The sequence below is a fragment of the Capsicum annuum genome, chromosome 7 (genome assembly GCF_002878395.1).
Source record: "Capsicum annuum cultivar UCD-10X-F1 chromosome 7, UCD10Xv1.1, whole genome shotgun sequence".
Classification (NCBI taxonomy): Eukaryota; Viridiplantae; Streptophyta; class Magnoliopsida; order Solanales; family Solanaceae; genus Capsicum; species Capsicum annuum.
Genome location: NC_061117.1, coordinates 189985829 through 190001490, shown reverse-complemented (window position 1 = coordinate 190001490; position 15662 = coordinate 189985829). Strand labels below are relative to the sequence as shown.

The window sequence follows — 15662 nt, the reverse complement described above, 5'->3', positions numbered from 1 at the left end:
TCTGGTATCTATGGAATTATTTGAGGTGGGAAAGAGTAGTTTCTTTTGGGATAAAAGAGGACCAACCAGTTGATTAAGGTATCAAAAATTTGCATTAATCATTTCAATTAGTGGATAAATAACAATTTCAGCTGATCAGCTTATTAAATGTGATATTTTTTTTCATAGTGACATCAATATATTTGGAAGTTAATTCAATGAAGTCTATATCAGGAAAAACAAATCAACAAACTTTATACTATTCTATACTACCAAATGAAGAAAATAAAGAGAAAGAAAGATATACCTAATTAATGACATTGGGGTTAACTTCAAGAGGAAGCCATTTCATCAAAGTTTGTTGATCTTGTAATTGATGGTATGTTACAATTGACATAGCGAGAAAGAAGTTTATTATAACGAAAAATGGGTTAAGTGGATAAACCAAATGTGCAGTCTACTCTTTCTTCTTCTTATTCTGAAATGAGGGCAGACGTTACACGTTTTAGCGGATATGATAAAGATTGAACATGTACTACTTTGTTTTATTTGAGAGAATCAAAATAGCTCCTAATTGACAAGCCAGTAGGACAATGGCCAACTGCTTCCAAGTAGTCTCTATCATGTGGTAGGGGAAACAAGCCAGTTGATAAAAATAGTATGAGAAACTATCACATAAATAAGGCGTAACTGCAATCCTTTGTTGTTGCATCTGTATTACCAAAATTTGAACCGTGACAGCAACACCTGCAAATTATTATCACAAAAAGTTTGTAAGAGATTGAACTCAACAGAAATGAGAAGTAACTTAATGAAACAAACACACCGATCAGGAAAACCAAAACTAAAGTCGGGCTCTTTCATTCTCATCTTTATTAGCATAAAAAAATCTTAAGAAATTGAATTCAGCAGAAATGACAAATAGCTTCATGAAACAAAGACACTGATCGGGAAAATTAAAACTAAAGTCGGGTTTTGTCATTGTGATCTTGAAGCTATGTTTCGAAAGTTATATGTTTCATGTATCACAAAGAAGTGAAGGGATGTTATCTGCAACTTTCTTGTATTAATGTCATATGTTGCTATGAATACTGTGGTAGTCTGTTCAGCTGAAAACAGAAGGCGAAAAAAGTCATTAGATACAAATGAAAAGAACAATAAAATCAGTTTCACACCAAATGTTAGACTCAAAAGTGTCTAACAAAGAATGCAGACATTAAAGTTGAAAAAACCGATGTTTATTCGGGTGTAATGATGCGTTTTAACCAGCTAATTAAGTCAGATAAATCAAGTTGATGTGATAGGCGGTCGGTAAATTAAAAATAACATAAATTTGCAGGAAATTTCTTCAATCAATCTCTAATGGAACTTGTGAAGCACGCACCTCAATCAATTTGTAATCGAAGGTGCCTCTTAGAGCATTTTCAACTTATATTTTGATTTCTCGCATTTACTGAACTTATCTGTTCATGAATTGAATACAGGAAGAATTAAAAAAAAGTCTAATCTTCCATGGAACATTCAAAGCATTTAAAGACAATATTATTTAAATTAAAATCTCACTTGATAATTGTATAAGCAGCGTACCTAAAACTTCAGGGGAAACAATTTCTTTTGCGAAAGCTTGCTAATGAAATAGGAAGGGATCAACAAGTGGAAGCAACATAAGCAGTACATACTTGAAGACATTAGTTAATATATTTCACGACAAGTATATTAAAAATAAAAATTCTTATGTTGTTAGTTAACTGAATGCTTTTTTGATAATTTCATCATAAACAACGTTGTATGTTGAGTGATCATCTTTGTTATCTGATGTCAATGACCTAATCAACAACTTTACACCTTTTGAACTTTTAGCTCTAGACAACACATAAAGCTAATCATGGGAAAAAACAGGCTCACACAAATAAATTCCAATATAGTCTAAAGTTTGATCTTGAGCTTTATTTATAGTCATAGCAAAACATAATCGTATTGGAAACTGTGTTCTCTTGAAAGGAACCGAAAAGTTCTCATCTGCTGAAGCTGATAGTGGTATGCGAGGAATAAATACATGTTTATTTGAAAATCACCGCTAGCAATATTAGCACTTGTAACATGTGTTTTAAAATTACAGCACATTAATTGTGTACCATTACATAAACCTTCAGAAGGATTTAAGTTTCGTAGTAACATCACTGGGCAATTTTCTTTTAAAGTTAATTTGTAAGGTGGAAAATTAGCGGGCTTTATAGTATGTAGATAATCTTCAAATTGACTTTGATCATTTGGTTCAATAGTTTCATCAATCTCAACAAATATTTTTGCAGTATTTGAAAATTTTGATATAAGCATAACATTTATTTCATGAACATAATCATTTTTTTTTGTTAAAATAATACGGGAATCTAAAGCATAAGAGTTATGAAATAACGAATTTATGTTAGAATATGTTACCTTGAATAATTCATCAAGAGATTGTTCTTCGGTAGTAAAAGAAATGAGCAAAGATTTGGGAATTTCAACTTTGTCGCTGGAGTTATGTTTTTCTTTCCATTTCCAATCCTTATTAGGTACTCAGAAAAAGCTGGATCTGTTCTTGCATGCATATTCTCTGATAGGTGCAATTTTTCTAGTTGGTTCCAAATTTGTGAGTATAATAAGGTTTGTGAAATGAAGTCTTCTTTTTTTCCATTTCTCACAACAGGAAGAGTTTGTCTAAAATCACCACCTAAAACAACTTTTCCACCAAAGGGCATCCTCATATCCATGAGATCTTTCAAAAGTAAATCAAAAGCTTTAATAATTTTTCCTTTAGGCATTAATGCTTCATCCCATACAAATAATTTTGCATCTCGAATCAAAGAAGCAAGTGAACTTTGTTTGTTGATATTGCAACTAATATTTTCATCAACATCAATAGGTATTTTAAAGCGTGAATGAGTTGTTCGTTCTTTAAGAAGAATAGAGGTTGAGACACCAGAACTTGCAGTTGCTAATGCAACAAATGCTTTTGATCTTATCGTTGCTAATAGACTTTGATTTAAGAAACTATTACCAGTTCCTCCGGTTCCATGAATAAAGAAAGCTGCTGCTCTATTTGAAAAACTCTATCAATTATTACGGTATAAGCTCTTCTTTGTTCAATATTAAATTTATTTTCTAATAATAAATCCTCTTCGCAAACTTTTATATTTCTCTCAAACTGAACATCTTTTGCTTCTTTGGTAATCGCAGAGGCTTTAATATTTTCTAGAACAAGCTTGTACTCATTAATATCATGTCCCATCGAGTGTAATTCATCTTTAATATGGTCCAAAACTCGACGGCAAATATCTTTAAGTTCAATATTTCCCAAGTTTTTAAAATCTTCTGACATAGAGTCATCAAATTGTTCCCATAATTCTTTAGAATTAGTAGGATTATAATACACTAATAACATAGTGAATAATCATCTCAAACTATATGGTAATTGGTAACTCACAGCTTCAGTCATACAGTCAATCAAACTGTTATCAGAATGTAGTAATTCCTTTTTTTCTGTTGATTCTCTAAAAGTAGAACAATATGTTGACTTTACGAAGATCTCTATATGACTCTGGCACTCGTACATTCATTATAACAATCTGAGATAATATCTTTCTCCTTCTATTAGATGACGTCACAATACGTTCGATAACTGAACATTGTTTTCGACGTGTCCACATTTTATATGTGTTTGACCATACAAAATATTCAGGGAATTCTTTGTATAGTAGTTTAAGTTCTTTAGCATCTTTATTTGTTTGGTTCATTACAAAAAATTCGGTTAGCATTGTTTTTCTAATCATTGGATTTCTTATAATTGAATTTATACTTTGAGCACTTTTAAAAGAAACATATTGTTGGTCTTCAAGATGCAATTGAAGATGGTAAACACTTGGTGTCATCTCACTAATAGAAAAATCAAATAAGCGCCATGTAGCTTCGGGCGGAGATACCCACCGAGCAGATTGATACACTTTTATTTCATCAATTTCTATTTGTTTATCATACTCGTGCATATAAAAAGCAATTTTATTGTGTCCTTTGCAAATATATTTGTAAAGATACTTCATTACTTTGATGTTAGAGCATATTTCTACATTCATATGACAATTAAAAATTTATGAAGTAAAAATGGATTGTATGGTACTACCCAAGAATTATCGAGAAATTGTTCTCTAACCTTTGTAGTATGTCCCGATTGTTGCCTCTTATAAGTTGGATATGAGTTTTTTCCTTTTGAAGTTCGTTCAGCAAAATCTCTAGGACAGTGAAATTTACAATATCCACTTTTCATACATGGATTTGTAGGATTTAAGTGGCCACAATGACGGACAACAACTGAATGTAAGTAAACCTCTCTATTAGAATCAGGTAATTCAACACGAATAAATTTGTCACAGGACTCAGGTGTCAACAATTTGTATTCATTAGCAAGAATTATAAGAAAATATACACGTGGGAGACTGCGTTTCTGAAATTCTATACTGTAAATGAAAGCAACAACCTTTCCAAATACGTTTCTCTTTAGTATGTTAGCTTGTATTTCCTCAACGTTTGCTCTAAATACTCTACTAATTAAATCAGGTCTGTTTTGTGCTTTGTCAGTAGGTAACAAATGTTCCTTTATTTCTGGCCATGTTGGATTACATATCATTGTTAAAAATAAATCAGGTTTTCTTAGACGTTGGACTAAAGCAATAGCATCAAGATAACGCCAACGTATGTCTCTTGGGTCCTCTTGGTCCTCCCGTAAATGTAACTGGAAGGAATATCTATTTTCCAATTTTTATAGCATCTCTTTCACCATGTCTTAAGACATCAAGAAGACCTTGCAAAACTTCCATTCGAAATACTTCTGGATTGAAGAAAAAGAAGTCCAGTCTTTGTGATTCAAGTTTTCAGAACATGTCAATATATTGTTGGAATGCTCTTCCAGTATGTAAGAGTTCATCATTTTCATTATTTTTCATTTGAATTTTGTAGCAATAATATTCACGATAAGAGATAGTATTCCTTTTTTTTCTTTTGTTGTTTGAGTATTTGAGCTTCCATATCAAGAAAGTTATCTATTGAACACATATTTTTAACACTTGGTAAGTGTTCATGTTCACAGGGAGCACAATGTGTGATACTATTATGTGGTTGTATTTTTTCATACCACAATGCTAGCCATTTTGACCATATGGAAATAATAATGGGTACTGCAAGGGTTCATAACATCCGTAATAACAATTAACTAATTGTCTTTGATTATTGTGAGTATAAATTCGAATATGATGTGCGGAGATAGAATACACATCTCCATCAACCCATATTGCTGAAATTTCAGATGAAGTAGGAAGTTTATATACACGTTGATCTAAACCAATCACATTTCAATGCAGTGTAAAAGTGTGACAGTTCTGGAACATCAGATAGAGATTTAAGGAAAAAAGAATACAGATTAATTTTTAAAATACTCATCAATTTTCTGACTATTATTTCTGAAATTCCAGTCGAACAACCAATTCTATTTGTCATTTCATTTTCATTGTCATAAAAATATAGTTGCAAGTTTTTTTCCTTTTCCAGTTGTTGGGTATAAATCGTCAATAAAGTGGTATATTTTTTCTTGAACTCTAAAGGTATAAATACCATGATATATTTTAGCCAAAGCTAACATATTATTGTATTTTCTAACATATGTTCTAAAATGTTGAGACTCTTCAGAAGTATCTAAGAATAAATGTCGTAGTTCAGTAGGCATTTTATGTGTTGTGAGCTTAATTGAACCATTACACAACAAAATGTAGGTGGTTCGTATTAGAATCTTTTTGCACCACAAATTTACAATTTAGCACAACTTTCAGAACTATATATTCGGTTTGTAACATATTGACATTAATGTGACGACCTCTATTAATCTTATGTCCTGGATAGTGCAGAAAAAGTTAAAAATCAATTTAGAGTTAAAGAAATAGCAATAAATATTGTTGTATGTCGACACAAATACAAACCTTTGTTTGTTATATTTCCCCAAGCAAGTCTACATTGGTCATTAGATGTATGTGATCTAGAACCTAATATAAGACCAATTATGAATTACATGAGTAAATGCATGATGGCAATAGTATGTTAATAGAGAAAATATGATTATACCTGCCTGTCTCGAAGATGCAAAAAGGCTGAAGCAAACTTTTCCCTTTAGTAGAAGTGCCCGATGATATATTAACTTCAGATGTAGTAGCTAATAAATAAACTGATTCAAATAGGTGCGTATTTCCAAGCATTTTGATGTGTAAAGAGCAAAGTTTAATTTACTAACCTTGTGTTGTCGTAACACAAACATCCCTTATTATGAGAGGTTTGTTTTGTTGAGATGTTGAATTAGATGCAAAAAATATTGATGTCGTTGAAGTATTCAATGCATTAACTTGTGCAACACGCTTCCTTGAATCGAGTTCTCTGGTGCACCGTTGCAATAATAATGCCTCTTTTTTAATTGGAGAAATTTTGTTATATCTCTTATGCCGATTGAATTTTATTTCAGCATCTGTAGTAGACAAACATGGACATTTGTTATTCTGGGTTGAATGTGTTGTAGGGGCCCTTTTCTTAGCTCCAGACATATGTAGCCAAACTATGTGAGAAATTGTAAAAGAAATAACGGAATTTGCTAAAGTTAAAAAGTCGGGCATGAACGCGAAATGCACTACACAACACCAACTCAAAATAGAGCAAAGAAAGAAGGACAAATAGATATGTAGACAAAGACAGGGAATTGCTTTTGCGGAAAAGAGGAAAACATATGTTGACTACCACGTTTTAGAAGAATTATAGATGCAACTCAGTTTACTGATGTTGCAGTTGATGTCATTTATTATATCCGACAGAATACAACTTTCATCATATTAGAAAGGTCCATAAACACTAAGGAGAACATTTTGTGCAGTTTATATAACAAAGAAGGTTATTCTAAACTCTGCCTAGTTAATTTTGTAACGTATAGCAAATCCAAGGTCAGTCAAATTAGGAGAGTGCACCATGTTGACGTAACATGTAAATGATCTTAATGAATCCTCGCAATACTAAATGAACCCGAATAGAACAGAATGGATAACATGACTATACAGGCTACTATATAGAAGTATATATTCTGTGCTTAATCACCTAGGAAAAGAATCATAACATTGCTTCCACTTATCCTTCACTCTCTTTCGTTATTTTTCCAAAGTAAGGATGTATAAGAAGAAAATATTAATTATCTCCCTTACCATCCCCTAAAAAAATTGAAGTATGAAAAATATTCATACAAGAAAAGTTGAGTCCATAAAAATTTTCAACAGAAATCAAGTCATTAGCAGATATTGTCCTGTAATCACTAATCACAAAGGTAATGTTCAATCTAGAAAAAGTCCTAATCTAGGGGTTTGGTCAAAAAAGGATGACACAATCAACAACAAGATGGCAAAGCAACAGATAAGGTACCTTACTTAGAATAGTAAATTATTCCTACAACTTTGTTCCAAAATTTAACATGAATATGGACAATTTATTAAGATGAGAATAAAATGTTTACCTTTCTGTGTCAATTAGAGAGAAAATGGAAAACTGTTCATAAGAAGAGTAAGAGTGGGATTTGACTTTTATACGGCTTTTTATATTCATAATCTAGGCAACAAATTGTAGAATATTGCCTTCTTAAAAATTGGACTATGTGACGCTTGGAGATGATGCATGGTTAAAGGGCTTTCAACTTCATACATGAAGTATAAAACATGTAAGGAAAACTTAAATGTTCAGTAGTTTCAAAGTAAATACAACCAACAATTTTATGTGTATATTTTTGTGCAGCTACGGCATTTTCTCTTCTGGCTCCCCTTTAAGTATCTGCTTGAAATAATATGTTGCCTCCACCTTTGTTCTTTTTATCAAAAAATTGAATAATCATCTTCATCTAGAAAGTTTTACCCAGAATGTGTTTAAATAATGTTGGAGTCAACATATGTTCCTTTTACTGTGAAAACAAGGCGTAGGTTTGCTCTCATTGGATTTTTTTAGTATATAATTTGTATGTGGCATTAAACAATTGTATTTTACTTCGGAATACAATGCATTTATCTTCCTTCAGTTGTCCATATGATGTGTAGTTTAGATTTGTTCAGAATAATTTGTGCATTAAGCTGGTGGCATATCTCTTAGGCTACTGTGAATTCTCGCGTCAGTAGTACAATGAGAGCCTATTACTATTTTCCGCTATTTCAGGCAGCGAAAAAGTTCTTTAAAGAGCTAAAATGCATGCAACTAAATGCTACATGTAGTTTTAACCCAATCCAAGAATATCCTAAGACAAAGAATGCATTTATTCCATACAATTTTCCACTGACTGTATCACCGATTAAAGTTCAAGTTAAGATCATTTACAACAAATTTGTTCTTCGTATAAAGGAATTCAAGATGGGTTCACCTTGTGGAAATTGTCTGTTGCAGAAATGCAAGGTAAAGTTGCACACAATAGATTCACGTGGTTCTGCCCTAACTTGGAGTTCACGCATAGCAGGAGCTAAGTGCACCGGAGTTTTAGTTGGGTAGGAATGTTGTGGATATATGTACTTAAATACCCCTTGTAGAAGTAAGTTTCGTGCAGACTTTGTGTTCAGGATATTGTTTTAAAATATGGGATATTATCTTCATGTGTATTGGAATGGAGTGATGGGTACTATAATGGGAATATGAAGACCAGGAAGATTGTTTAGGAAGAATGTTCAAGCCGAGGAAGTTAATGAAGACCAACTGGGATTGCAGAAAAGTCAGCAATTGAGAGAACTTTGTAGTTCCCTCTTAACAGGTGAAAGTGAATAAGACCTACAACCACAGGCCAAAAGGTCGTCGGCCGCATTGTCTCAAAAAAATTTCACTTGTATGGAGCGGTATTTTTTAGTATGCATGTCATTCATCTTGAATGTTGGCCAAGGGTAATTTCTTGAAATTCCAAATCTTGTGCAGGGAGTTTGCTTTCTGATGTGTTGATAAGAATTTATATAGTGTACCAAGGCCATACTTCGTTATATCTTAGAACAATCCTACTATTCGATCGACGTTTTATAGTTTTTGTAGCTATGGAAAGAAGAAGCTAGCAAAGGATTCTAAACAATTCTATTTAGTCATCTAATTGCATCTATAGATGCAACACTTGACAGATACAATATCACTTAATTTTGAATTGGAAGGAGAAGTTGAAACCACTAATAGTTGTAATTCCTCGGGTAGCTCCTTGAAACCTTTTGTCTCTAACCGATTAATTAGGAATCCAATTGTAGCTCTATGGATATGAGATTATTGAAGTCACCAATTATCAGCCACAAAGACTGTACAAAAGAGTCTATCTAATTAAGTTTATCCCATAGTTGTTGCCTTTGTCCTAGATTATTATTTGCATACACCACAATGAATAGCATTATAGAGTATAATGTTGTATTATGTACTACCCAGTGGATGAATTGGTCACCAATCTCCACAAAGTTCGCACGGAGCACGAGCTTAGTGCACAGAATTTTTAGTTGCGCGGGAATCCTGTGGATATATGTACTTACATATCCCTTGTAGAAGTAAGTTTTATGTAGATTTTGTGGTCAGGATACTGTTCTAAAATATGGGATATTATCTTCTAGGGTGTTGCAATGGAGCAATGGATACTATAATGGGGATATCAAAACCAGAAAGACTGTTCAGATGGAGAAAATTAATGAAGACCACCTGGGATGGCAGAGAACTGAGCTATTGAGAGAACTTTATAGTTCTCCCTTAACAGGTGAAAGTGAAGAAGAGCTACAACCACAGGCCAAAAGGCCATCGGTTGCATTATGTCCAGAAGATCTCATTGATATAGATGGTATTTTTTAGTATGCATGTCATTCGTTTTCAACATTGGCCAAGAGTAATTTTTTAAAATTCCAAATTTTGTGCAGAGAGTTTGCTTTCTGATGTCTTTATAAGAATTTACATAGTGCGGTAAGGCTACAGTTGATTATATCTAAAAACAACTCTACTCTTCAATCGACGTTTTATAGTTTTCATATCTATGGAAAGAAGATGCTAGGAGAGGATTCTAAATAATTCTATTTACTCATCTAATTGTATTTATAGATGCAACACTTGACAGACACAATATCACATCTAAAAAACTTTATCCTCTGAGGTTCATTGTCACAGCTAGTACAATGAGAACCTGTTACTATTTACCTCCATTCTAGACAGTCGGTAAAGCTTTTTGGAAAGCTAAAATACTTCAATTAAATGGTACGTGTAGTTTTAATCCAATCCAAGAATATAGTAGGAGAAAGAATGCATTTATACCATAAAATTTTCTAGTGATTGTATCATTGATTAAAGTTCCGACGAAACTTTAATCCATTATACTTTTACAAGTTAAGTTCTTTATGTCCTGTGTTATTCTACATCATTTGTAACAACTTTGTTTTCCGTATAAAAGAAACTGAAGGCGGGTTTGAGCTGTGGAAGTCTATTGCAGAAATGCAAAATAAAGTTGCAAATAATAGATCCGATGTGGTTCCGTCCTAAATTCTTTATAAGAATTTACATAGTGCAGCAAGGCTACAGTTGGTTATATCTTAGAACAACTCTGTTTACGTTTTATAGTTCTCGTATCTATGAAAAAAAGATTCTAGGAGAGGTTCCAAACAATTCTATGTAGACATCTAATTGCATCTATAGATGCAACAGTTGACAGAAATTTATTTGATTTTCATATTAACCAACTCAAGCTTGCTTAGTATTTCTATCAAACACTTCACCTGCAATCTCAACTCATTCCTACCATTTACCTTTCAACCCCCACAAAATCTAAACATGTAAAATTAAACTAGTGGGGAAATGAAAATCAACCTAACCTATCACCATTAAAGTTATAGCAGACTAAGTTATGAGCTAAGTGTAGTCACACAAGCCGCAACAGTCAGCAGAACACAAGTGAAGATGCAAAATAAAAGCAAAATACATCAAGCAAATTGAAATAGTAAAGTAGAAATTGAAAACTAACCACGGCGAAACGCAAAAGAAGGTAATGATAACGAAGATGATAATCAGCTAAACCAGCAATTTAGCGATATGTATAGCCATGGACGCTAAGAGAAACATCCACAAAATCTGGCTATATACATCTGCAATCAACGTGGCGTTGCTAGAAATTGACACAGCCTAGACAAACAAGAAATGACGAAAATGCCCCTCCCCCGGTGAAGCAGTCATGTTGACGGGGAGGAGCTTGCTTAGTGAACTCTCTCTTATATATACTCTACAAAATATTATATGTTATTTTTTATCTCAATTTAAATTATTAAAATATTTTATATTTTAAATTATTGTGATTTATAGTATTTTTTTCTTCTGTTTCAATTTAAATGATGCTGGTATAATTTTGAGAGTCACTCAAATATTTTATATTTTTTAAATTTCTTAAATTGTTATTTATGTGATTTACAATGTCTTTTACATTATTTTTCAATAATATATGAATATTCTTCCTGTCTCAATTTATGTGACACAAATAAAATTTCGACAGTGAATAAATTTTTGTTTTACATATATACTTTTATAAGTTCTTAATTATTGTGATTTATAATACTTTTTATTTCATTTTTAAATAATATATGTTATTTTATGTCTTACTCTATCTCATTTCAATTTATGTGTACTAATATAATTTCGATAGTCAATTAAATTTTTTATGTTGACATATTATTTTATGTCTCTTTTACCTGTTTTCTATGAAATATTATCAATTTTTCAATGCTTAGACGATCAGAATAATTAATTAGTGGTGATTTAGTAAAATCGCGGTAAAAGCAATGAAGCACACATTTCTTAAGTGACTTGTAATAACTAATTAGAAGCGACATAGTAAAATTATTATAAAAAAACACTTGTATAATAATTAATTAACAATAGTACAGTAAAATTACGATTGAAATAATTAAAACAGTCATAAATGTCTATTTTACTTTTTTTCTAATTAAATATTATTAATTTTGTAATATGTAATGACTTATAATATTTAATTAAAAATATAATAATAATTAGGAATGGTATAGTAAAATTACGATTGAACAAGTTGAAGCAGATATGTCATAAATGTCTATTTTAATTTTTTATTAAATATTATTAATTTTCTAATACATAAATGACTTATAATAATTAATTATGGGTGATATAATAAAATTAAAGTTGAAGTAGCTGAAGCAAACATGTCGACCTCGTGCTTGCTTTGCTGATACAATAAAATTAAAATTGAAGCAGTTAAACCAGTCATAAATGTATATTTTACCTTTTTTTCTAATTCTTATAGAGAGGTTGTTCGCAGGATGCGAAGGGGTAGGGCGACGGGGCCGGACGAGATACCGGTGGAGTTTTGAAAGTTCGTTGGAGAGGCTGGTGTAAGGTGGTTGACTGGACTGTTTAATGAAATCTTCAAGATGGCAAAGATGCCCGGGGCTTGAAGGTGGAGTACCATGATCCCTCTCTATAAGAATAAGAGTGACATCCAGAGTTGCAATAACTATAGGGGATTAAGTTATTGAGTCACTCTATGAAGATTTGGGAGAGAGTGGTCGAGGTGAGGCTAAGACGGATAGTGTCTATTTCGGAAAACCAGTTTGGATTTATGCCTGGCCGCTCGACGAAGGAGACAATTCACCTGGTGCGGAGGTTGGTGGAACAGTATAGGGAAAGGAAGAAGGACCTGCACATGGTGTTTATCGACCTGGAGAAGGCTTACGACAAAGTCCCCAGGGAGGTGCTTTGGAGATGCCTGGAGGTGAGTGGAGTACCGCTGGCATATATCAGAGCAATTAAGGATATGTATAATGGAGCGAAAACTCAGGTGAGGACGGCGGGAGGAGACTCAGAGCATTTCACTGTCTTGACAGGGTTGCACCAAGGATCTACTCTTAGTCCTTTTTTGTTTGCGTTGGTGATGGATGTGTTGACGCGGCGTATTCAAGGGGAGGTGCCTTGGTGTATGCTTTTTGCAGACGATATAGTTCTGATACATGAGACTCGAGGGGGTGTGAATGACAAATTAGAGGTGTGGAGGCAAACTCTTGAGTCTAAACGGTTCAGGGTGAGCAGAAGCAAGACAGAGTATGTGAAATGCAAGTTTAATGACGTGAGGCGGGAGAATGAGGTAGTAGTGAAGCTGAAATCACAGGAGGTATGTAAGAGGGATAATTTCAAGTATCTCGGGTCCGTGATTCAGAGTAACGGTGAGATTGATGAGGATGTCTCGCACCGTATTGGGGCGGGATGGATGAAGTGGAAGCTCGCGTCGGGGGTGTTGTGTGATAAGAAGGTGCCGCCCAATCTGAAAGGCAAATTCTACAAGGTGGTAGTCCATCCGGCCATGTTGTAAGGAGCGGAGTGTTGGCCAGTTAAGAACTCCCACATCCAAAAAATGAAGGTGGCAGAAATGCGGATGTTGCGCTGGATGTGTGGGCTGACTAGAGGGGATAGAGTTCGGAATGAGACTATCCGGGAGAAGGTTGGTGTGACTCCAGTGGAGTGCAAGATGCGGGAAGCCCGATTGAGATGGTTCGGACACGTGAAGAGGAGGGACATGGATGCCCCGGTTTGTAGGTGTGAGAGGCTAGCGTTGGATGGTTTTAGGCGGGGTAGGGGTAGGCCAAAGAAGTACTGGGGTGAGGTGATTAGGCGGGACATGGAGCAGTTACAGCTCACCGAGGACATGACCCTAGATAGGAAGGTCTGAAGGACGCGAATTAGGGCAGAAGACTAGGGCCGGTTTGGGTCGCTAGTGTAGGAAATTACTTGGTGGGGTTTTTATTCTTGTTATGATTCCGTGTTCCATGTTTTTAGTATGAATCTGTGTGCTTTCCTCTGTTTTCTAATACTTATGGGTGCCGTATTTATGTTATGTAATCTAATTCTGTGCTTTACTATGAGTTTGTGTGGTATCTCGTGACTTGAGTCGGGGGTCTATCGGAAACAGCCTTTCTACTTCTTTAGAGGTAGAGGTATGGACTGCGTACATCTTATCCCCCCAGACCCCACTAGGTGGGAATACACTGGGTTTGTTGTTGTTGTAATTTTGTAATACATAAATAACTTATAATATTTAATTGGGGATACAATAATTATTAGGGGTGATACAGTAAAATTACAGTTGAAGCTTTGTAATAGACATGTCATAAATGTCTTTTTTAAAATTTTTATTAAATATTATTAGTTTTCTAATACATAAATAACTTATAATAATTAATTAGGGGTGATATAGTAAAATTACAGTTGAAGCAGACATATCGACCTATATAGTAAAATTATCGTTGAAATAGCTGAAGCAACATGTAATAAATATTTTTTTTATTTTATTTGTTAAATATAATTAATATTTTTAATATGTAAATAATATATAATAATTAATTATGGATGATATAATAAAATTATGATGCAAACAGGTCAAATAACGGTAAACAGGATGTCCACGATGTAATGTGTTCTTCACCTGCCACACCGTGACTTATTATATAGGAGAACTAAAATAAGGAAATTTTCATTGTTTACTTACCTAAACTTTTTTATATAAATAAATAAAGACTTCAATTATAGCATTTCAGAAGAATAATCAAAGTGACAACAGCATAACGAAGCTGACATCACATATTACATGAGCAAAAAGCTTTTAGATAAGTTCAACACTAAAAATAAATTTATACCTAATTTAATAATAAAAAATTAAAAGTCATCCAAACAAAGCGATAGGTGTTCGTAGGAAAATTAAAACATTAGAGGTATTTGTACAAAAAGATAAAAGTGTGTATCATGCGTGTCAATTGGTGAATCTACAAGTTTAGAAATCGAACAGACGAACCCAATGGGCGTGTTTGGTATCCTTTTTTTTTATTTCAATCCGGTGTTTGATATTCGTATTAGAGCTCACGCGAATAGGACCCCATTCGGGGGTAGTACTCCCAACAGAATTTTTTCTATACCCGGGATCGAACCTTCGTCCTCTGATTAAGGATAGAGTAGTCTCATTTGCTACACCACAACTCATATTGGTGTGTTTGGTATCCTCGAAATGTTTTTTTTTTAAAAAAAAAATTATACTTATTTTTTTAATATTTGATAAGTAAAAACAATATTATCAAAAGTATTTATCGTAATCTAGCAAAAAAAACTATTGAGATTAGAAAATGTGGGATACGAGGCCTTTGGGGTGGTGGGCATAGAATGGTCAAGAATGGAGACAGAGTTAGAATTTTTACTAAAGATATTTAACTTCTTTTTAAAAAAATAATTAAAATGAGGTTCAACATCTACTAATTTTAATTATATATATATAATATAATTTTCTATCGAAAGAAATTCAGATAAAACCCTACTAAAGCTGGCTCCACCCCTAATCTTAGTGTCAGAGGCAATGGCATTGCGTAGATTTGAAAATACAATAAACATATAGGGTGTGTTTGTTAGGATAGAAAGTATTTTCATGAAAAATAAGTTCATTTCTTACTTATTTATTCATGTTTGGTTGGTGAATGAAAAATATTTTGAAAAATATTTTCTAATATTTAATTGGTGAATGAAAAACAATATTTTTTAAAATATACATTATAATTTTTATCGAAAGAGTAGAAAATACTTTTTAAAAAAATAATTTT

General features: G+C 33.1%; 1 protein-coding gene across 19 annotated transcripts in view; it reads right to left on the bottom strand.

The window, feature by feature from the left end:
• Positions 1-11262, bottom strand: part of LOC107878248 — a 15571-nt gene extending 4309 nt beyond the window's left edge. Inside the window, exons 1-7 of one of the 19 annotated variants that reach the window (XR_007043039.1) lie at positions 11027-11259; positions 6293-6520; positions 6127-6214; positions 5985-6047; positions 4169-4326; positions 1364-1442; positions 287-726 (exon numbers count right to left, since the gene is read on the bottom strand). Coding sequence is in view for 1 of the 19 variants with exons in the window: in XM_016725166.2 (XP_016580652.2) it covers positions 1393-1442; positions 1567-1606; positions 4169-4642 (564 nt within the window). In the remaining 18 variants the exon portion in view is untranslated. Of the gene's footprint in view, positions 1-286; positions 727-966; positions 6215-6292; positions 6521-11026 lie in introns of those variants that run through there. The other 18 variants (XR_007043040.1, XR_007043048.1, XR_007043037.1 and 15 more) reach the window with 18 other exon arrangements.
• Positions 11263-15662: the final 4400 nt, after the last annotated feature.